Source organism: Emys orbicularis, chromosome 2 (genome assembly GCF_028017835.1).
Source record: "Emys orbicularis isolate rEmyOrb1 chromosome 2, rEmyOrb1.hap1, whole genome shotgun sequence".
Lineage (NCBI taxonomy): Eukaryota > Metazoa > Chordata > Testudines > Emydidae > Emys > Emys orbicularis.
In genome coordinates this window covers 90,045,189-90,067,731 of record NC_088684.1, presented here as the reverse complement: position 1 = coordinate 90,067,731, position 22,543 = coordinate 90,045,189, and the positions used below count along the sequence as shown (strand labels likewise).

The 22,543-nt window shown below is 40.0% G+C and overlaps 1 protein-coding gene across 1 annotated transcript in view; it reads right to left on the bottom strand.

Moving 5' to 3' along the window:
* Window positions 1-19,302, bottom strand: part of VAPA (VAMP associated protein A) — a 46,449-nt gene extending 27,147 nt beyond the window's left edge. Inside the window, exon 1 of the mRNA XM_065397860.1 lies at window positions 19,200-19,302. Within this exon, the coding sequence (XP_065253932.1) occupies window positions 19,200-19,275 (76 nt within the window). The 5' untranslated portion in view covers window positions 19,276-19,302. The remainder of the gene's footprint in view (window positions 1-19,199) is intronic.
* Window positions 19,303-22,543: the final 3,241 nt, after the last annotated feature.

The following is a 22,543-nucleotide window of genomic DNA, read 5'->3' as shown; positions in this document are numbered from 1 at the left end:
GAACACTATGTTTGCCAAAAAACAAAAAAAACCACCCTACGGTTCTAGATGAGGGAAGCGACTAGACTAGTTGGCCAAGCAAAGAGAGATAGTTTCAGTGTCAGCAATATAAGCTCCTTCTCTTCAAGCAGAGCCCATCCTCAGATGGCATCTAGTAGCAATGTCATGAAGAGAGGAGACAAGAGGAAGCTGTAGTGTTCCAAGCACAAGTGAGGTTAACTGGCCCCAAGCTGTGGGTAAGCAAGATAGTAAAAGCACTGAATGGGAGGATGCCTGCTTATAGTTTTATTGAAAAGGTTTTATATATATGAAATTTGCTCTTAACCGAATTTCACATGCAGAGTTTTTAGATATCACAACTACTTTGGGGCTCTTAAATGGCATTTTAAAAATCCTACTGCAACTTACTGTGAAAATGCTGAAATTAAAACAGTCACACAAAAAGAACAACGTTTTCATTAAATAAGACGAAAAGTAAAAGGATATAAGCCCTCAAATTTCAGGATATAACCCAGCCCTGAGATCAGGGACGAAACTTTCCCTATGTGTAGGTTATTCTGTAACAGGAATCCCCCAGCACCTCTAGATGAAGTAACTGGTATTAGCCACGACTGGACAGGATACTGGGCTAGATGTCCCACTAATCTGTCAGTATGGCACTTCCTTCATTTCTACGATTCTGTGAACTCTCAATCTGAATCCTTGGTTCTGAGAGAATCAGCACCAACCTACACAGGAGTGATTGGAGAGGAGTTGATAACTGGCTGAAGACAAGGGTTAGGACAGAGAAAAATGGACAGAGGCTTCCACTTAAACCAAGTCTACATTTCACCTTATTGGAGGCGGAGCTTGCCAAGCCAATTTGCAGCAGCCGCATCAGCGAAGTGCAGAACCCTCAGGTCACCATCAAATTGGTAAGAGGGCAGTCAGTGATGTGAAACATTCTCTGTCTTTGTCCACAGCACACCTGGGATCTTCCTGCTGGCCAGCCCCAAGCATGACGGCTGGCTGCACATTGTCCCTGGCTCGTTCAAAATCGGTTCAGAAGGGCCCATGAACAGTTTGGCAAACCAAAGCTAGGTATACATGTGGTCGGGCCAGTTATAAGAGATTGGTTTCTGACATCAGCTGAAGATCATTCTTCATACCACATTGACATCACAGAGAAATCTGGGCAGGGCAAGTGGGCCCACAACAGGTGCATCGATGACAAGTGCACTCTTGGGTGGTTAAAGAAGTCTGCGTATAGTGGTAGGACCAGGATTGCCCTGATCTTCTCAACCATTCTGGCTGTAGCATACTTATCACAGGTGCTCGGAAGAGTGATGTTGCTTAACACAGGGAGCCATGGTACTGGTATGAGTCGAATCATGCCAGTTACAATGCGCACAGTTGAATAGAGCTGTGCATCAACCAACTTGACATGAGATGAATGGAGCTAGACAGCAGCAGTATTCTGCTGCAGACATACAGAGGGTTAAAGCGGATGATCAGAGAGTTTGTGCATTTGCTCCCCATGAAATGCCAGCCAATTTGCTTAGAAGGCTGTTACGCAACCTCACCTTAGACGCAGCTGTCCTCATGTGGTTAAGACCGGGGGGGAGGGATAGCTCAGTGGTTTGAGCATTGGCCTGCTAAACCCAGGGTTGTGAGTTCAATCCTTGAGGAGGCCATTTAGGGAACTGGGGCAAAAATCAGTACTTGGTCCTGCTAGTGAAGGCAGGGGGTTGGACTTCATGATCTTTCGGGGTCCCTTCCAGTTCTATGAGATAGATATAGATATGGAGATATACCTATCTATCTATCGAGAGAGAGATCTAGGATTACTCCAAGGTAGACTGGGTGGGATTCATATTTCCATTGAGAAAGATATTCAGTTCTTGGGCTGCTCTAGCATTGTAAAGATCGAACACACCTGTAACTGTTTTGGTCAGACTTGGTTCTAAATATCTACACTAGAAAAGGTATACTGACATAGTTATATGAGCATTCCATCTTAGCACGGATGCAAGTTATAGCAGAAACAGGGTGAATACAAATTGATGATTTTTTAAAAAAATATGAATAAATTTTATTTTTTTTAATTAAATACAAGTTTATTTTTTTAAAATAGACCCACTTAAAAATAAATTTGAAATTGACAACCTACGTAAGGCCTAAAATTATAATCTTTTTAAATCATTTAAATTAATTACAAACTTTAATATTAAGCAATAAATATTTCCTGCCAAGTTTTAAAGCAAATCAAACCACTGAACTCGTGGAAGTCATTTGCTAAGCAACCGGAAACAAAGTTTGCTGAAGTCCTAAACCAGCTTTTGACAGCAGTAGCCTCTTCTGCAGAGTCAAAGAGAATGCTTTCTTCATTTCAGTTTACACAACTAGTTCAGTTCAAAGTTAAGAAACCACTGGGAGTTGAAAAAGCAGGAAAGTTTATTTTTCTCTCCCAGTGTATGAATTAAAACTAGATGCAGGAATGAGATCTTCTAGTTCTAAAACCTTGCAGGACGCTATGACCAGAAACAAAACAGTTCAATTCACTAACTACAAATAATACCTCCTTTGTTTAATAAGCCATATTAAATGCAAAACGTTTTGATACACACACAAAAAATTTATCCAGCACTTTTAAAGTCATTTTATTTAATAAAAAAAATTTGTGAATTTTAATTGAATTTGAATTTCCATCCAGAGCTTGACACAAAACAATTAAAAAATTAATCTAATAAATAAGAAATGCATCATTCACCATTTTCTAAACATAATAAAAGAGTAAAAATTAAGAATCTGAATGAATATAAGTTACGTTATATAACTGATGAAGTAAATGTGCATATCGTATCATGCTGACTAGCAAAAAGAGCACCAAATGTAGTGTAAAGGCTATATTTAGTTGCAAATCAATATGTTCTAATGGTTACCAACTAATGAGAATCATTCTCTCTTTAGGAAAATAATAAAAATTACAAATGCAAAAAACGATTAAAATTGATTATTTAAATCAAGGTTTCCTGCTGGGTGATTAAAACCACTTTGATTTAAGTCAATCCAACCTGCAAACAAAAAAACACTTATCCTGGTTTGGCGAGCAAAATAAGGTACATAGGCATAAAGTACATTTGCCAGCATAAACTGCAGCTACACTAGGATTTTGCCAGTACTGAAATAACACCCCTCAAAAAAATTTACACCCCTAAATCACAAAGCTACATCAGCAAAAGTTTCTTGTGCAGACCTAGTTCCACTCTATTCTGGTGAAGAGAGACACAGGACAGGAGGAAAATCTTTTTAGCAGCAAAGTCTGCAGAACCATTAAATTTGGGCTCTCCTAGGGTGACCAAATAGAAAGTGTGAAAAATCGGGATGGGGGTGGAGGGTAATAGGGACCTATAAAAGAAAAAGCCCAGCTGTGAAAAAACAATTCTGGGGGGGGGGGAAAAAAAGCCGCAACAAAAGTCTCATCTTGCAAATAAATCAGCAAAAGACAAAAAATATTTTCTTAGAGAGGCATTTAAAGACAGAGGAAAACTCTTTTGCAAAATATGTAACATTCTCAACCATGAAATGAAATAAATAACTGCAAATCACCTGAACAAATCACAGAAGCATTTAAAAAGAAAGGCTGAGTTGCAAGGACAATGTCAAAATGCAGCCCACAATTTTTACATGTTTCAGCACAACCACAACTGCACAACAGAAGCGGTTACATGTCATCTGTGACAGGGCACAAACTTGTGCCAGTGCAAATATATAACTACCTAAAGCAAGCCGTCCTTTCATATGACAGTTGCTTAACACTCAAGTGAAGAATGATAATTCCAGGAGGTTACCAGCTACAAGATGCATGTCTTACAGATGTCTATAAATGTTGAGAGAAAAACTCAAGGACAAAGTGTAGGATAACTGTCATTATAATCAATGAAATAACTATGATGGTTGCTACATACTTAATATTTTAAGTGCACCATCGGTGAAAGACAGCACTGGAAAGATGTGTTCCTATCTTGCTGATTCACACTTCATCCGGCGGGGGTGGGAAGAAATCACACCACCATGCCCCTCAAGCCATCATTCAAATAGTGCTAAATTATGAAACTGTTTACAACATGGTTGTCTTTGACACTGATAATTAGATGAAGTAAACTTTTAATTCTGTACTGTCTGGACTATTTCCCAATAGGAAGTTCAAAATTAATATTTACAGTAGTTTCCAGGAGCAAGTTCTTCTAATTGGTGTGGGATTTGAGCAGCACAACTCAAACATGCCTCTTGCATCTGGATAAAACAATCCTACACCCATTTTCTGTCTCCAATGAGTGCATATGGGTACCACTTGGATTAGAATGTGAGGCCCATATTAAGAATTTATACTGTATATACTGTAAAAATTCAAAAAATTGCTTTGCCCTTGCATGGATTGGATCCATCCATGCTAACATGCTAACAACACATGCCATAAACTCAGACCAGGCCCCTGAGGATGCCATTTGTAGCATATGTTCTCAAGACTAAAGCAGTGACTTTGAAAAAGTTTGAGGGTCATGGTGGATAATCAGCTGAACATAAACTCCCAGTGTGATACTATGCCAAAAGAGCTAATGCAATAATGGAATGCATAAACAGGGGAATCTTGAGAAGGAGTAGAGAGGTTATTTTACCTCTTTTTATTTCGCACTGCGTCCAGCTCCGGTGCCCACAATTCATGAAGGAGTTGATAAACTGGACACAGTTCAGAAAAGAGCCATGAGACTGATTTAAAGGAATAGTAAATATGCCTTACAGTGACAGACTCAAAGAGCTCAATCTACTTAGCTTAACAAACAGAAGGTTAAGGGGTGACTTGATTACAGCCTCAGTATCTACATGGGGACCAAATATTTAATAATGGGCTCTTCGATCTAGCAGAGGAAGGTAGAACACAATCCAATGGCTGGAAGCTGAAGGTAGACAAATTCAGACTAGAAATAAGGCGTACTTTTTTAATGGTCAGTAATTAACCATTGGAACAATTTACCAAGGGTCCTGGTGGATTCTCCACCACTGACCATTTTTAAATCAAGATTAGATGTTTTTCTAAAAGATATGCTCTAGGAATTATTTGGGGGAAGTTCTCTGTCTTATGTTATACAGGGGGTCAAACTAGATAGTCGTAATGGTCCCTTCTGGCCTTGGAATCTATGATCTTGAATGACAATGGGCAACAGGAGTCCGACCATGCCTGCATGGCTCTAGCACAAGATGTAGAGGTAGTGGATGTATGAAGGGCTGCTGACATTACCTCATTTTTTATTATTATATTATTCTTTATTATTGCCATTTCTTTAACCAGACATTAGGGTTCCATCAACTTTAGGGAGTATAAATCAGAACAGATTTAACTTGTAGTGGACTCTTCTTCTCGACCACTTCCTCCTATGCTTTTTTCAGAGGGTTATCTGGAGGAGTATATAAGGTCCACATAATACTCTTGAGAATAGTTCCAAATTACTCAAAAAAATGATTCTGAGGTTCCTTCTCTGTAGGTTCTAGTCCCAAGTCTGAAAGAACATTGCCCTTGCTCCCAGAAGACAAATACGAGGATCCTCTGCATTTCCTTGGCCTTTTCTTGTCCCTTTTGGAGCCATTAACCTAAGAAGATTTGTATTATGGCGAACTGGGAGAGAGTATCCCTTCACCTCTCAGGTTCTAATAAACAAACTGGAGGAAGATGGAGCATCATTTGTACAAGTGCTCGTCACCCAAACATTTAAGTCATTGGGCACAGGGGTCTGATATAGATACTCTTTCCCCACAAGGCAGGTAAGTCTTAAAACTGATCTTTTTTCCCCAGTTTCTGCCATTGCACCCGGCAACAACTAATGTAACAGAGTTCCCAGGGATGTTTCCTATGGAACCAAAAATACAGAACAGTGAGGGCTCCTGGATTTAGTGCAGATGGATCCCACTAATGGGGCTCTGTATACAGAATACAATCATTTCCCATAAATGATTATGGCATCATTCTATCATTTTGTAAACATATTTTTCAAATAGTAAAATAAGACTTCAAATCAATGTAAAGTCAATATTTTTGATCTGCAAAGGATTGATACTGTATATCATGTTTTAAATACAGTACAGAATTATTAAAAAACATGCATGATTAGATGTACTGCTTTAAGCAAACAGAGTAATATGTCATATTATTCTATAACAGTAAGCAATATTGCCCCACTTATATCCATTCCAAACACTGCTGCAAAGACTATTTTCCTGACTCGTTGCTTGACCATGTCACCTTTCTCTTTGGGTCCCTCCATTCTCGATCACATCAAACTAGTTGTGTGGAGTTTCCAAGAAAGAGCACAGAACACATCATATCCCCCACAAAGACCCCACCTTACACACTATTTATAGGGCCAGACCAATATTAAGAATATGTCTCGAATGAGCATCTCCAAAAAAATCTCTCTCTTCAGGAAAAAGAGCAAATGTTTATGGAGAAATGAGGCTTGCAGTGCTGTTCTTCACTGCCAGTTTGCTGGTCCCAGAGCAAGGAAGGGTGAAAAGATGGATGAAGGAAGGGAATGTATGTTTGTGGCAAAACTGATAGTTTTGAGTCCCCAACAGTCTGATGTGGATTTTTGTTTGTTTGGACAGCATGTAAAGTTTGGAAGAAAGCTCTCTTCTAAGGGAAAAAATAGAGATGGCCAGTGCATTTGAGGGGGTTTTGTAATTGTTATTTCTTTGTTTCGTTATCTATTTTCTGCAATATTACAAGTTAAGTAGGGCCTTACATACAGGTGAAATAGCTTGATGGCACAGGAAATAATGAGATACCTACTATTTGCTGCTTAGACTTGCACTTTCAAGAAACTGGAACTCAGATCCTTCTGCAAACAATTTAAAGAGACGTCCAAAATGTCCATCATGGACGATCTCCAGGGATTTGTCTTCCTCCCGAAAGATCATGGATGGCCAAAATGGTAGAAATTTTTCTGAATCTAACAAGGAAATCAAGCAACTTGAGAGTATTTCACAGTCTACTCTAGGAGGCATGGTGGTTCAGTTTCCACAAGGCAAGCTTCAGACACTGCAGGTTTGGGTAGGTCAAAGGTGTGCGGTAGATGAGATCTCAAGAGATTAGTACTAACCTACGGAGGACACTCTATCTGGGCAGGCAGGGGCATGTGGGTCAGAAGAGGAAATCAGTATTACCAAGCTGACCCCTCTGACCATCTGGATGCAAAGGGTAACAGTAAAAAGGCATGATCGCAGATCAGATTAGGGAAGTGGTAGTGCATCCACTGTAGCCTCTTAGTGAAAATATCTGCAGAATTTGGTTATCTTCCCTATGAACTGGATTGCAACACGAGTCTCCACTTGCGGAAGGAACCGACTATATAATTTGACTGAAGACTTGCTGGTTAGCTCTGATTCTCCCAACTCCAGCTCATTATGGCTGACATTCAGCCTATCGGTATGAGTCACAAATCCAGGTATTCCAACATCTGCAATATAATCTTTTGCTGTTTGTTCTTCTTAGACACGAGCTAAGCTCTGGTAGTAGTTATATCATTCTCCTCATAAATGTGTGACTCAGAGCACCTTTGAGAACAACCTGACACTTGCATCCACACAATTCCAGAAGGCTGAGTCTAGACTAGGACTCCAAAAGAGTACCCCACTTGCCATGTGTTATATAAGATTCCATCTAGCTCCCCATCCTGACGGGCTGTCAGTCATCATGCAGATTGCTAGTGGATCTGCCAAAGATTTTCCCTACGAGGGGGACGAGCTCTATTTTTAACCCACAGAGAGATCTTGTCTACCTCTGACAGAGGTAGAACACTGAGAAGCAACATCAGTGCAGTTTACCAGGCATGCCTGTAGAGGGTACTGACAGGCCACACGGTGGGGGGGGGGGGGGGGGGGGGAATCTAAAAGGGAAACTTTTTGCCTGCTTCTTAGCCAGAAAAAAGCTTAGCAGTTTCAAACCTGACAGAGCAGTAAATTCCCATTCAAAGAATCCTTGTTTATAACCTCATATTGGTCCAAAAACCTGACACTCAGTTGATGGTGTCAGTGGCATGATGAATCCTATAAGTACAACATTAACCACTTAATACGCAAAAGATCATATGTACTCAAAACAACTCTGTATAGTTGATGGTAATTTGAAACATCATTGGGGAGAACTCCTTTATCCCAGTTGTGAAATATTTATATTACTATAACTATGCATGCTTACACTTCAACAGAACTTTAATGAAGTGCTTCGGTACTCACAATCAACAGTTATGCTTTATTGTGTAAATACAATATTATGATGTGTTAAAACTGAAATTCAAATTCAAAATTTGTAATTTGGCAGGGTGATTATAAGCCAAACAAACCAATACCTGGTAAGAAAATAAGTACCTTTTTGCCAGAACTACTTAAGTCTTAAATTAAGTTGTGCTTTTAAATTCTAAAGCTAAGACAGTAAGCCTGATTTATATTCAATTGCTGCACCTTCCCGGCTTTATTGAAAGATATTCCTCAAACATCCATTTAGCAGAGTGACAAGTTTTCTTTGAGGCTCATTTTCAGTTATTTATATTAAAGGTCCACATCTCTTTTTATTAATTCCAAACTCACATCCTACTTTCACTTAATGGTAATGTTACTCCTACTGCATAGTATGACTCCACATCTATTGTAAACTTTTACAATTTTGAACAATTCTTATTCCTCCCGGGGTACAGTGGGAGAGAGAAAATAAGTCTTTCAAAATTTTACACTGATAAAATATTCTCCCCTTCCAAAAGCTCTCTCATTGCTGTGACAACAGAAGAGTGGCAAGAAATATTTTAGGACTGCTAAATGTGAATGTTTAATAAAACAAGTGATTTCCAAGGCCATGTCAGCTACTGCTAAGTATATGTGATCAACCATTATATTTCGGTAGTGTACTGGCTACGGCATGATCCTTTACCACGGGAACTGCAACATGTTGCCTAATCCAAGTAAACCAAATAACTGATTAACTAAGCAGAGATACTCACAGGAACTCTTTTTCTAGAAACCACACACAGAATGCCAGACTGGTATAACAAAACTGAATGAACCACTGAGAATGAAAGATAGGACCCGCAAGGTTTTCACCTGATATACTACTAACCGTTGGTGGGGCTGAAGCACAGCGAAGGTTTCAAGTTTATTCAACATGTCCGATAAGCAGCACCATAAGGCATAAGTGCCTTCTCAAAAATGGAACTTCCAGGCTAGTTCTCATACATATTTCTAGCCTCTGCTGCAACAGGAAAGCTATTCTTAAAATGATATAGAAGGAATCAGAAAAATTCATTTTAATCATCTCAGACTACCAACTATTATGGCCCTGGTGCCAAACTACTCAGTCTCTCCACAAAAAGCCTAATCAAAATCAGCTACTGTACCTCAAGACACTTATTCCAGGGACTAGCGTTCTACAAAAACTTGCTATCAAGGAGACCAGCCTCAAAGCAAGGAACATTCAAAGTACTGAACTTAATGCAAGAACTCAAAAAGCACTCTCCTGGTCATCACTGCTTCCCTTGTGCGTAAAGTTCCAGCAACAGAGTGAAAGCAACTTTTTGCAAGTTTCATAATTCTGCTCCTGCTGTGAACAGAGACACGTGTATGCATTTATGTTATTGGGGACTTTGGAAGGGAGATATTTTTTGCTCTCTAATAGCAAGCAGCCCATGCAAGTTTAAAAAAAAAAAAAAATCAAATGAGATTCATTTTTTGTTGCTGTTCTCCAACCTCCACCTGACACAATGCACAAAGTCCACCCTCAACAGGCTTTAGTGTCATATCTTTTAAATTTTCTAAATGCAGGCCTAGATAATAATACCTAGCTCTTACATAGCATGTTCAATCCGTAGATATCAAAGATATCAAAAGAGGTCAGTATAATTGTCCCCAATTTACAGCTGGGGAAACAGGGAGGTGAAGTGACATGCCCATGGTCACCAAACAGGAGAGTGGCAGAGCTGGGAATAAAACTCGGGTCTCCTGACTCCCAGTTGAGTGCTCTATCCAATAGGCCATTTAAGTACAAGCTCTCTAAATGTACAAATATCTTATTGCAGGTTCATGGGCAAAAATCAAACACATTGTGAGTTTTCACCCAGAGGTGCAAAGATTCATTCGAAGTGTAAAGAAACAGACTGATACTCATGTCTTCAACAGTTAGTTTTAAGGGCACTGATGGAACCTGCCTTTAAGTTACTCAGGGAAGTGCTAGATCATCTGCTTTAAAAAAAAAAAAAAAACAGTACTCTTGTTAGTAACTTACTCCATCGGATATAGAACTATGAAACAATTCTCAGTATCCTCAAATCACATTCCATCAAGTAAAACTAATACAGCATACTCCCAATTATCCAAATAGCAGGAGGGACTCAGGATTTTATTCAGATAATCAGAAGTTCAGATAATCAATAAGGTAGGAGCAGCAGCACAGGAAGCCCTCTACAGTTCCACGGTCACAGGTCTGTCTGCTCACTCACTCCTGTGATAGTGAAGCTGCAGAAGACTGTGCTGCCATTCCTGCCTCTCCATTATTGCAGGCACAAGCTGCAGGAGGGAGGCTGAGGTCCTGGCAGAGCAGAGCAGAGACCCTCAGCCCAGACTCTGCTTTTTCCCACCAGGACCACAGCCTTCCCTGCACCTCCAAGTAGCCCCAGAGGGGGGGTACCTGCGCTGCTGCAGGAACCATTCACAGTAAGATAGCCTTCCCTGCAGCAGACATGCCAAACCCGTGGAAAAAAACACTGAAATTGGGCTTGGTTTTGGCTTAATTGGCTTGTGAGTTGCTTGTTGGCTAGTCTTTAGCTTGTTGTTTCTTTTTTTTTTTTTTTTTTTTTTGATCGGCTCCCAGCAAGCAGAGGCAAAGGGGGGAAGCAGGGGCAAGGGGGCGAAGAGAGTCCAGGGTGCATAGCGGGCTCACCACAATCCCAGACTGCACACCGGGGGGATCTAGTTACAAACTATTGGGGTTCTTGGGGATTGGCTTGTTTTGGTCTTATTTTGAAATGGGATTAGCTTGATTTTTGGCTTACTGTGAAAGTCGGGGTGCTTATTTACCACATGAAAGTTGGCAACTGTGCCCTGCAGCTAGGGGTCTCTGCTCTAGTATGCAAATCCCTTCCCAGCAGGAGGGACTAGGAAGGGATTCGAGGTTCAGATAACAAGATTTTGGAAAAATCAGGACTATACTGCACAATAGTACCACAGTTTATTTCAAAATTGGGTATCTTAATTTTATATATTACACACATCTCCACACCCAAAAACCCTAACCAAAATTATGACAAGGAAGTGAAATAGCATATGCTAGATATCATGAAAACCGCAAAGATAAGAGAACCTCCATTTCAATCAAAATTATAACCCCTATTTTAGCATGAACATCATCAAAAGCATTAATAGAATTATCTAATCCTTTTCTAAATTTAGCTCCGGTATTTGACTGTAACTTCTTGAAGCAATGAATTCAACTCCATGGGCTATGTGCATGGAACAGTATTTCTGATTTGTTCTAAGTTTACATGACCGATTTCACTGAGAGCCCCCCGCCCACACTTTGTATTACAAGACAATGTAGAAATACAATCTAGAATTTTAAATATTGCAGGCAAGCTTTTCTAACTTCTTTCAAAGCTAAAACCTATTTTTTTATGATCTCTAGGCATCTTTAACTATCACCATACTTCAAGCCACCTTCTCCAGACATGTTTGGGCTCTTAAGTGTCAAACTAGATGTTACTCCAAGCAAGACTATACTCAGTTATGCCAACATATATTTTCTGTGTTATTCTTTATCTTTTTAAAAATTCACTCAAGTATCTAATATGCTTTTTTTTGCTGCCACAGCTGCATACAAGAAAGACTTCTCCAAACCTCACTGCCAACTGTATTCAAGTTGAATACCATATGCTGGTAGTTTCATTTCTAAATTAAATGATTTAAAGCATAATAAAGTAAGGGGGAAGGACTCCCTCCCCGAAAGCCCACATCCCATTATTCAAAACATAGGCAAAATGAATTTTACAAAACAAAATTTTATCAAAACTTTCACTTTTGGGCTAAAAAGCACAAGAAAGCTTCGCTGAAAGCTCTTCTCCCCTCAGAAATCAATACCCAAGTACATTATAATCAAGTATGTTATAATCAAAGATTGTTATAAATACCCACCACCCCAAGAATAAATTGCATCTTTGTTATATCAGAAATTAAGTTTTATAACTTAAGGAAAAAAACAAAAAAGTGGAATTTCTTAACTACAATATACCATACTCGTGTTTCTACCTTCCTATTTTCAGTAAGAACTATGCAGAATGCTACAACTTGTATTACTCGGCAAACTTTCTGTTGATTTTGTCTACGAAATTAATATGTCTGTGTTTGGTTTACTTTAAGATCACAGTTGTCTCATTTGAGAACTTCCAGTATGGGTGGAGAAAGTTAATACCAATCTATCATTAATCCCTTAACGGTTCATATATTTCATAATTTTCCTTACTAATTTAGTATGAACTAAGCTCTCCTCAGTCTTTTCTTCCAACTTGATTTTGCAACTGGCAAGATGAGTATATTACAATCCTTTAAATGGCTAGTGCTTTAGAAGTTTACACGACAGCTATCAATCAAATAACTAAACTGGCCAGAAGTTTATAAGGATACCAACCACCTCATTCAGCTACGAACCATTAGAGGACAGCGCTGCATTGAAACATCCACCCCCTTAGCTAAGGAACTAGGATTCCCACCACAGTGCTATCTTTGGACTATGCTTCAAGGTTGTGTTTTCCATAGTGGCCTTAAACAATAAAAAAGGTCAGTTTCATTCTCAAACTATGATTAGCAGAACTTGAGAGAGATCTAGGATCATGTATAGATGGTGTTTCTCAAGCACCTGGAGGTGGGATAAAGTGAGCAACACAACTCCTGTTAATTCCAATGAAAGAAGAAGGTAGCCCTTTGACAACAAATACTCTAAATATTTATTGATAAAATTTTCTATCTGAATAAACAGCAAGACATGCCACTATTACAAACATAACTTGTCACACTATTTTCAGCTTTAATAAATGTAACAGCAGTCAGTATCAAATACACCTACAGTATTCCTAACTTGACAAAGCAGTACAATCCATCAATTACTCAATTTTGAGTTCTGTCCTACTTGTGTGATTATGAGATGACAATGGTCACAACACTTCCCTGTAAATACTGATTGGTCAAAGTTTTTTAAATGTTGAATTTTATTTTTTCTTAACACATCCGTACAAATCATTGTTAGTTTATCATACACTTCATTTCATTGCTACTACAAAAAATTATAGAATTTTATTAAAGCTAATGTTAAAATTCTATAATGCACAGGTTAAGGAAAGAGTGTCTGTTATCTTACTAAAGATTATTTTGGGACAATAATCACTTGGTGAAACTCTATAGCCTGTGTTGTGAATGAGGTGTCACACTTTTGGCCTTAAAAAAATCAATGACTATTCACTGAACTTTATTCAACTTCACATTGAATGATATATCTAGCTCAGAACACACTACTAACACTTAGCATACGGACACATTAAGTATAAAAGAGTTCATTTTATAAATAATAAAATCACAATTGTGCCCATAACCATTTTCATCAAATTTTCCCTGTGCAATCTAATATTTTGATTTTTAAAAATGTAACTAGTATGACTTTATTTTCTGTTATTTTTATTCAGGAACATTTACTTCACAGTGAAGTCTGAGACTGCACAATTCAATACTAATCCACCACAAATCCTGTTGGCACTTTGGGCAGAGCCAAAAGATGACCCAATCTAGGCACACTCAAAAAAGCAGTCATATTACATTTAAGGAGTTCAAATCCTGCCTACACAAAAAGACATAGCCTGGGCCAATTTTGGCAGCACATCTTGAAGGCAGGGGGATGGATTTAACAGTGAGCTATTTTTACTCTTAAATTCAACCTTCTCGATTTGCAGTAATGCATATCCTGTAGCTTTCAACATTACCAATAGCAAGGCAGTGATTACAAAGCATACTACTGAACTCCAATACTTATTTGATATGGTTCTAATAATCATAAGAAATCCCAGAAGGACATCTATACTTGACATAAACTAGAAAGTGTTTCCTTGCAATATTTTATGTAACCTGAACATGTTAATCTTCATGAATACTGGTTATAACAGGAGGCAATTTTACACTCTTCTAATGAGTTTAGATTACAAATCAGATTGATAATGAGAAATGAAATTTGATCTGCTATACTGATCATTACTGGTAACTGGGTGATTTCAGTCTATTTATTTATGTTTTTATTCTAGCCCGAAACATAACAAAATCAGGAACAAAATGGAAAAACACCACCACTGTACTCTTGCTCATATTTGTAATGATACTTTGTTTACACTTTCCAGTAAGTGACCTTTTCAATAGAAACAACTGGATTTCACATTCCTGTAACAAGATCTTCAATGAAGAACATGAATCAAGAATAAGCCCTACTCAAAAGAAAGCATTTTTTTAAATCTTAAAATATTCCTATGTGATGCCAATAAGTTATTTTAAATATACACCCTAAATAAGATACTGGTTGATAATCCTTTAAAGGGCCACTATCAAGTCAATTACTCCCAAATTCAGGCTCAGTAAATAGAAATGTTCATACCTTTTTTTTAAATTCCAGTGAAGAGACTATATTTAAACACTCCTCTGCAGTGTTTGCAACTAATACAGCAGTATTATGCTAGTGTAAGAGAGCCAGAAAATGAAGGTGACTAATCTATTTTCATTGTCCAAATTGAGGAAAAAGTAAAAAAAACCTGAATTTTAGGTTTTTTTCATTTTTAATAATTTGAGATGTTAGTAACTAAAGGATTTTTTTACAATTTAAAAGGAATGAGAAAATATTTGGTGATATAAATACTTACAAACTACTCAAAATTAAGTGTGTGTAATATTCCATAGTTACTCGAAAGACTTAGAACAAGAAGTAATGTTTTACCAGCATGGCCAGGAGCACAGCTATTAAATACTAGCAAAATGAGTGACTTGTTAATGCAGTGTTGTAGCCAAGTTATTCCCAGGATATTAAGAGACACAAGGTGGGTGAGGTAACATCTTTTATTGGACTAACTTCTATTGTGAGTCAGACAAGCTTTCGAGCTTACACTGGGCTCTACTTCAGGTCTGGGAAATGTACTTGTTAATGATGAACTCTGACACAACATTTGAAGAAATGTAGGTAGTGTATGCAAAACACATACTTTGTTTATTATTGACAATTATATTTTTAAAAGCTGGAGCAGCTCTTAGATAAGAAAAAAAGGACTGACACGTAAAAAGTAACTCCAATTAAACTCTCACAATCATAAATACCTTTTAAAGGTTAAAAAAAAGCCTTTATCGATTTAATGAAGACCATGCTGAGATCCCATGACAATTCAGAGCTTTAACAACAATTACTAAATGTATCAGTATCTGCATGGTTGATGTGAAAGAGCCTTATACTATACAGTGAAGTTGTTCCACTTTCCAAATTAGTGGATTTTAAGCAAATAATATATTTTCAAATCTTCCAATCAAATACCAAGGCACTATAGCTGTACCTTCTCAGATCTCAAGTTATAAACAAAATGTTTTAGGCTGATAGATGGAAGAATACACTGGTTTAGGAAGGTAGTATGGTTCAGTGGATAAAGCATCTGACTAAGAGGCAAGTGACCTGGGTTCCATTCTCAGCACTGCCAGTGGCTCATTCAGGAAATCACGTCAACTCTGTGCCTCAGTTTCCCCATTTGTTAAAAAAGGTTTTAATTATACTTCCTTTCATCAAGTGTTTTGAGATCTACTTATGAGAACAACCATGTAATGAGTAAATCTGATGACTACAAAATCTCATAGGATCAACTATTGCCCACTACATCAGAAGAGAAAACTAGTTTTGCCTCAGCAAGCAAGAGGCTATTAAGACTGAAATATCTAGGGGCTACAAATACTGGATGCTAGTCTTTCATTCATTGGGGGGAAGGGAGGGGAAATATTTCATATAATACATCAGCCACCATCAGATATCTTAAACCTATATGAACCCCAAATGGTAACACCTTTCCGTTTAGACCTTATGCAGCAATTGTTGATTAAGGTTCTGAGTAATTAAATCAGTTAGCGAAGATGCTGACCATCTTTCTCATCTGTAAAGAAAGCAAAAACCAGGAACATTTTACTGGATGCTGCTCAGAGCTTCCTGACAAGACTGGTACTTGCTTATTTTTGAATGCAACTCACTGCTTATGCCAAAGTATGTTAACACATATCATACCCTCATTCAACTATCACCAATGTCAGAAAGTAAATCCGTTGGGAGCAAAAAATAACCTGTTTTTGTTCTGGACTCTGTAAAAATCCCAATCTGGATGTCTAGTGTGCACATCAAGTGTTTGATTTTAGGAATGCTATATGAATCAACCACTTTCTTTTCTGCCCCATCAAAAGAACGTCAGCAAATCAGTGGAAATCACAGTAAAACACTATTCTTTTTACCAACGCAATACAATTTTGCCACATTGGATTTGAAAGAGAACCTCTTTTAAGGTACATTACCTATTGTCAGCTTGTCTAAGTGGTATAAAAGGAGAATATATTACTTACAATCTCGTCCCCGCCCCCAACTTTCTAAGTTATATTATTGGAGAAACAGTGTTTTGTAGTACACAAACATGGTTGTTAATTGCACATTGTTCTGATGTATTTTAACATAAAAGTACACATACTGAGATGGCATGTAGAGTCAGTGAACTGACCTGCTGTATCTGAAATGCAATAGGTTTGGTCCTTTTATACAGTCATCAAAGGCCCCATTTTGCTTCATGTTCTACTTAAATATTCCTTTCCACAAAAGTCTTCCCAACACCTGTACTTGTCTAAATAAAGTTTAAGTTTACACTTAAAATAATTCATATATCTCCCATTCTGAAGGTACATACTGAGACTATTTCTTTGCTTACTCATATCTGTCCTATAGATTTTGCAATCCAATGATGATTCAAGGACAGCATCTCTGACATCTCAACAGTTCTGTTTATACCCAGTAAATGTTGCTTACTTTTGGCTAAGTGAGACATTCTAGGTTGATATGCCTGCAATTATACATACTAGCTTCGGTTTAGTATGCATGCGTGTACCCTCTTTCTACTCTTCTTGGGAGACAACAGGGTATTGAAATGTATAATACAGTGCAGCCATTCTCTAAGAGCATGTACAATTCTGGGGCCTGCTAACTCTGAGAGAGACTTTATAAAACCTGGCAGTATTTTAACAATATGGAAAGAAAAAAAAAACCTCTACAATTTTGGGTGTATCAGAAAATATGCAATTAAAAAAGTTCTACCAAAAATATTCAAGTGAACGCATTCCTGTAGGTTTATTTTTAATTGACTAAATGGGTAGAGAATAATTCAAATCTCTGATATGAAAATTATAGTTTGTTATAAAACTCTCTTCTCTAATAAGCAAGCTTTAAGCACTGTTGAGAAAATGTGGGCTACCCTAAAGCTATTTTTCAGGAACACAGTTGTTCTCTGTAAGATACAAGATCACATCAGTTTATTCTACTTGCCCATTTAAAGGGTCCTACAAATAAGCCACCAAAATGATTCTAAAATTTCCCAAAGAACACAAGAAAAGACTGCCCTGCTCCCCAAAATACTATACATAGAAAATGAACGTGAAGAATTAACACTGTTAAAAGTAAAAAGTTAAATACAAAGAAAGATTAAAGGATTAGCTAAGAAGTACAAGAACTGCTGATGCTATTTGAAGAATTAAGGAATTTATATTTATGCAATTAAGTTTATTTATATTTTCTCAAATTAACAGTAACAGCTGTGTTTCAGAGTAAAAGCTTTAACTAATAAATGGTTCACTAAATGCCCATTGTCAATCTGTGGGCACTGAAAATGACCACATAATTATGACTACCATAGCACAACTTTCTTTTGGTCCTCACCTTCCAAGGGGCCTGTCTTCCTAGCAACTGAATGTGTGTCTGTTCAGAACCCCCCTCGCTATTAAAACTGGGGTTTATCAGAGAACAGCGTAATTAATCAGAGCCTATTTTAACGGAACTGTTTTAAGCCAGTCTGTTTTAAGACTACATAGCTAGCTCCCCACAAATAAATATCTGACACACAGAAGCTTTTGCAATTCTCACATTCCTTTTCTTCATTACCAAAAGTTAATGAACTGCCTGCTGAGACACTCTGAAGGATTAACCTAAAACTGCTCTGAAAGACGCCAGCATCGTGTCATTTGCCCTCCCAAACGGGTCAAACTCCATCTGGGAAAGGAGCGTGGCGTTGCAGATCCCCTAGTGATACCAGCAGATAATGGTGCAAAATAGCACCACTCCCTCCCCGCTACAAACCCTTGTTAACAGCTGGACTTAACCCAGCCGCAAGCAGAGCGCGGCTACGGACAGGGAACAAATAGACTTGAGGACACCCTGGGAAAGGGGGAGCGTCTCTCCTCACACATGCAGCATCTCCCTTCCCCCCGGCCGCTCCTACCTGCTCCCCGGGAAAGACGCGCCACGCAGGTTTTGGGGTGGGGTAAGGGGCAATCCCCGCTCTGAGCCCCCCCGTCACTCCCGCCGATGCCTAGAGACCCGCCCCGAGAGCGGGCAGGGCAGAGATGCAGCGCGTCCCCCACCAGCTCCCGGGCGATGGAGGCCGGGCTGCCCCGTCCCCTCGGCTGGGCAGTCTGGGGAGGTTTAAGGGCCTGGCCGCGGCGCAGCCGCTCCCGGCGGGAGGGCGGACGGCCCGGCTCCCCGCTCCAGGCACTAGGTGGGGGAGGCATGCAGCGCGGGGCGGCTGCTGCGGCACCTGCCCGCCTCTCCTCGGGAGCGGCCTGGGTCGGAACCGGGCCCGCAGAGGCGGCGCCGGCCGGGCCCGAGACACACGATTCCCTGCGGGATCTCAAGATGGCGGCGGCGGAGCCGCGTCCCGGTCACCGGCTCTGGTTCTCCGCTCCGCAGGGAGACCGGGACGGGGCCTTGCCGCCGCCGCCGCGACCCTGGGGAAGTCGATACCCACGCAGGGGCAGCCCGGGCCCGGCTCCCTCCCACCCCGCAGCCTCTCGGCACCGGGCGACTCGGCCCCCACCGCTCGCACCTTTGAATTTGAGGTCGGTGGGCGGATCGAGCACCAAGATCTGCTCGTGCTTAGCCAGAGTCCCAGCGGCCGCCATCTCGCTCGCTCGCTCGCTGCCGCGGGGGGAGGGGGGGAGGAGCCGGGCAGAGGCGCCGCTCGCTCACGCCGGGGAGGGGGAGCAGGACTGGCCGAACTCGGCTGGGGTCCGGACCGAGCGGCCGCCGCCTCGTTCCCCCTCCGTGGGCGCGCGTGCTCCTCTCCCCCTTTTTCTCCAAGAATTGACTCAACCCCCGCGGCGGTCGCGCGCACTGCGATCAAACGCCAACCTCGCCGCGGGCACGAGGGCGGCGACGGCAGTGGCAGAACCCAACCGGCGCATGCGCGCTTCCTCCCCTCTCTCTTCTTCCGCCCCCCGTCCGTTGACAGCTCGCTAGACTTGGCCTCGCGGCCCAGCAGTCACGCGCAGCCTCTGCTGAAGCAGCAGGGGGCGCGTGAGCAGGAAGAGGCAGACGGGGAGCGGTTCGAGGGGAAGGAAAGAAGAGCGCGTGCGCAACGTATAGCGGCGGAGGAAGTGGTGTTCGACGTGGCCAAAGTTCCATCTGAAGACTACAGATCCCAGCATTCAATACTCTGCAGGCGGTGGAAGCATTGCATGCTAGGAATAGTAGTCTTCAAGGGCCACATCGGTGCACAAGGGGCGGGTAGTTGAAATTGGCTTCTCCTTTATGCGAATGATGCCTGGGAAGAGGGGGAGATTAGTCCGCTGCTGAAGGTAGCACTGGGTGGAGCAGGTTAAGCGTCTGCCTTAGGGAAAGGTCGGTGCAAAGGAAAATAAGCTCACATTGCTATAGATGTGCAAACTGGAGTTTGGGCTTTTCAATGGTCCAGTGTAGGCTAGTCGGTCCTCAGCTGGGCAAAAACTCGACTGTCCCAGTGTTAGGATGTAAGAATAATATGGCCTCATTCATATCAGAGAGTGTCCAATAGCTAAAGTTAATACAGGCAACAGTTTAATTGTAGATAGAAAGCAGGGCAATTCACCCCACTTCTCCTGACTTTAAACATAAAGTAAATTCCTAGACAGAAAATGTATTTTTCCCTTTCACTCTCACCATTGCCTTCCCCGCTCTCCTTTCTAAAGTTTGCATTTTATACTTGTACTTAAAAATAGTACTCTCAGTGGATAACAAGACCTAGGATAACATTATTTACTAACAGTGTAGAAGAAAATAAGGCTAAATCAAAAGATTATTAAAATAACGTGAACAACCATAATCCATTCAACCCCTCCCAAGCCAGATGAGGACTGTACCGAATTTATTTACAGTAAAACATTTCAAGTTGTCTCATTATCAATGTCTATTAAGAGTTTTCCACTTTTTCCCTATATTCTTTCAGTGTATGTTTTTCTCCCTCAGTTCTAGTTACACACAGACTGGTAGGTAAAAATATCTTCTCTGTCATGTTCTTTTATTTTTCTCTTCTTTACAAGGATACTTATTCTATTACATTCCCTCTTTCCCCTTTATTCTTCTTTGTATTCACTAATCTACCAAAGCTCAACACATACTGTAAGCTGTCCAGAGGAGACAACTAGCCCCTCAAAATTCCAAGCAGCTCAGAATTTTTGTTATGTCATTCTTGACTAAGAGGAATACCCTGATGGCCTCCCAATTAGTCAGATTTGTCCCTATTTGCAGAACTTCAAAGGCCTAACTTTCTAAGGACCAAGAGTTGGGGAACAATTGTAAAATTTCAACTGACACAGACTATTCCATTCCCACCATTCCATCCTTTCTCCTTTTAAAGAGGTACAAAATAACAATAAATTACACACATTCAAAGTAATAGTAAGTAGATTCAGAAGAGATAAATACCTTCCATTTTCAAGTTCTTAGACACAAATCATCAAAACAAAACACTGAGGGGAAGAAAGGCTGGGATTATGTCCTGTTGATGTCTCTCCTTAATATGGTTACAGATTTTACACATTTGCAATCATGGTTTCCACCACCGACATCTTGTTATATGTGGCTGCATCTGAGATAGATGTAGTATTTGTCGATGTGTGAATATCATTTTTTTTTTCCGTTCCCACCATCATCATGCTAAGAGTGAGTGAATGGATTGTGCCTGGGTGGGAGATGTAGCAAAGCAAGCATAGATGTATTATGTGATTCTTGCAGGGTTCACTTAGTCTTGTAGTAACAGCAAAATTGGTACATAGGTGCAGTATGGGTGGATTCATGGAATTATGTAAGAACCTTTACTTGTTAATGTTCTCTCTTTTGTTCAAATACAAAATTCAAATCTCTGGGGCCTTGCTGACCTGCTGTTATTTGTTGTCTTCTGAAATATAAAGTTATGCTTGGGATACATATGAGTTACAGTGTACTATTGGTGTAATTTACTTGGTTGCTAATGAGCTCACAGTGTAGTTTTAAGCTGCCTAGCTGTACTGTAAATCAAAGATAAATCTGAAGTCCACACTATTACCGTAGATTTATAGCATTATTAATTTTTTTAAATTTACCAGTCTAGAAAAATGGTTTGTTGTACATCCTGGAGGTTTTTTCAACCACTGTGTATTTATTTTTATAATAGTGGCACTACATAAACATACAACATAATTCTAAAATTCAACTGGCAAAAAGAAAAACAAAAAAATACACACTTGGGAAATAATCAGTAAGATAACAGTTAAAGGGGTTCTGTCAAATAGCATAGGCCTAAAATTCAATGTACCTTAATATTTCTAATATTTGAGACCTCCTCCTGCTCTCATTGAAGACTAAAGTAGTTCTTTCATTGACTTCAGTTGGACCCCCTTTTTAATCCATTAGTTTGATGCTAATTTTTGTTTAAAGTATGGAAGATATTTTCATGAAGAAATCAGGCAATAACATTTTTGTTGCTTCCATCAGCTGGTTCTAAAGCAACAGTTAATGAATCAACCCTATTCCACTAACCCTATGTCAATTTCCACTGTGCTGAAATCCATTAGAAAGCCAGGGATACATCCAATGTTTGTCAAATGAAAAAGGAGAAAGTTGTTGAGGTAATACATTGTTAGCCAAATGTTCAGAAACTGACGCTTATATTGCACACGCTTTATGGATGGAAATAGACAATTGACTATTGAGTATGTAATTTACTAGCTGTGCACCACTTCCCTATACTGGATGGATTATCAGATCACATGAAATATTTATCAGTAGCCACAAAGAAGATCTAAATCAGGGATCGGCAACCTTTGGCACACGGCTCGCCAGGGTAAGCCCCCTGGCGGGCCGGTTTGTTTACCTGCCGCGTCCGCAGGTTCGGCCGATCGCGACTCCCACTGGCCGCAGTTCGCCGTCCCAGGC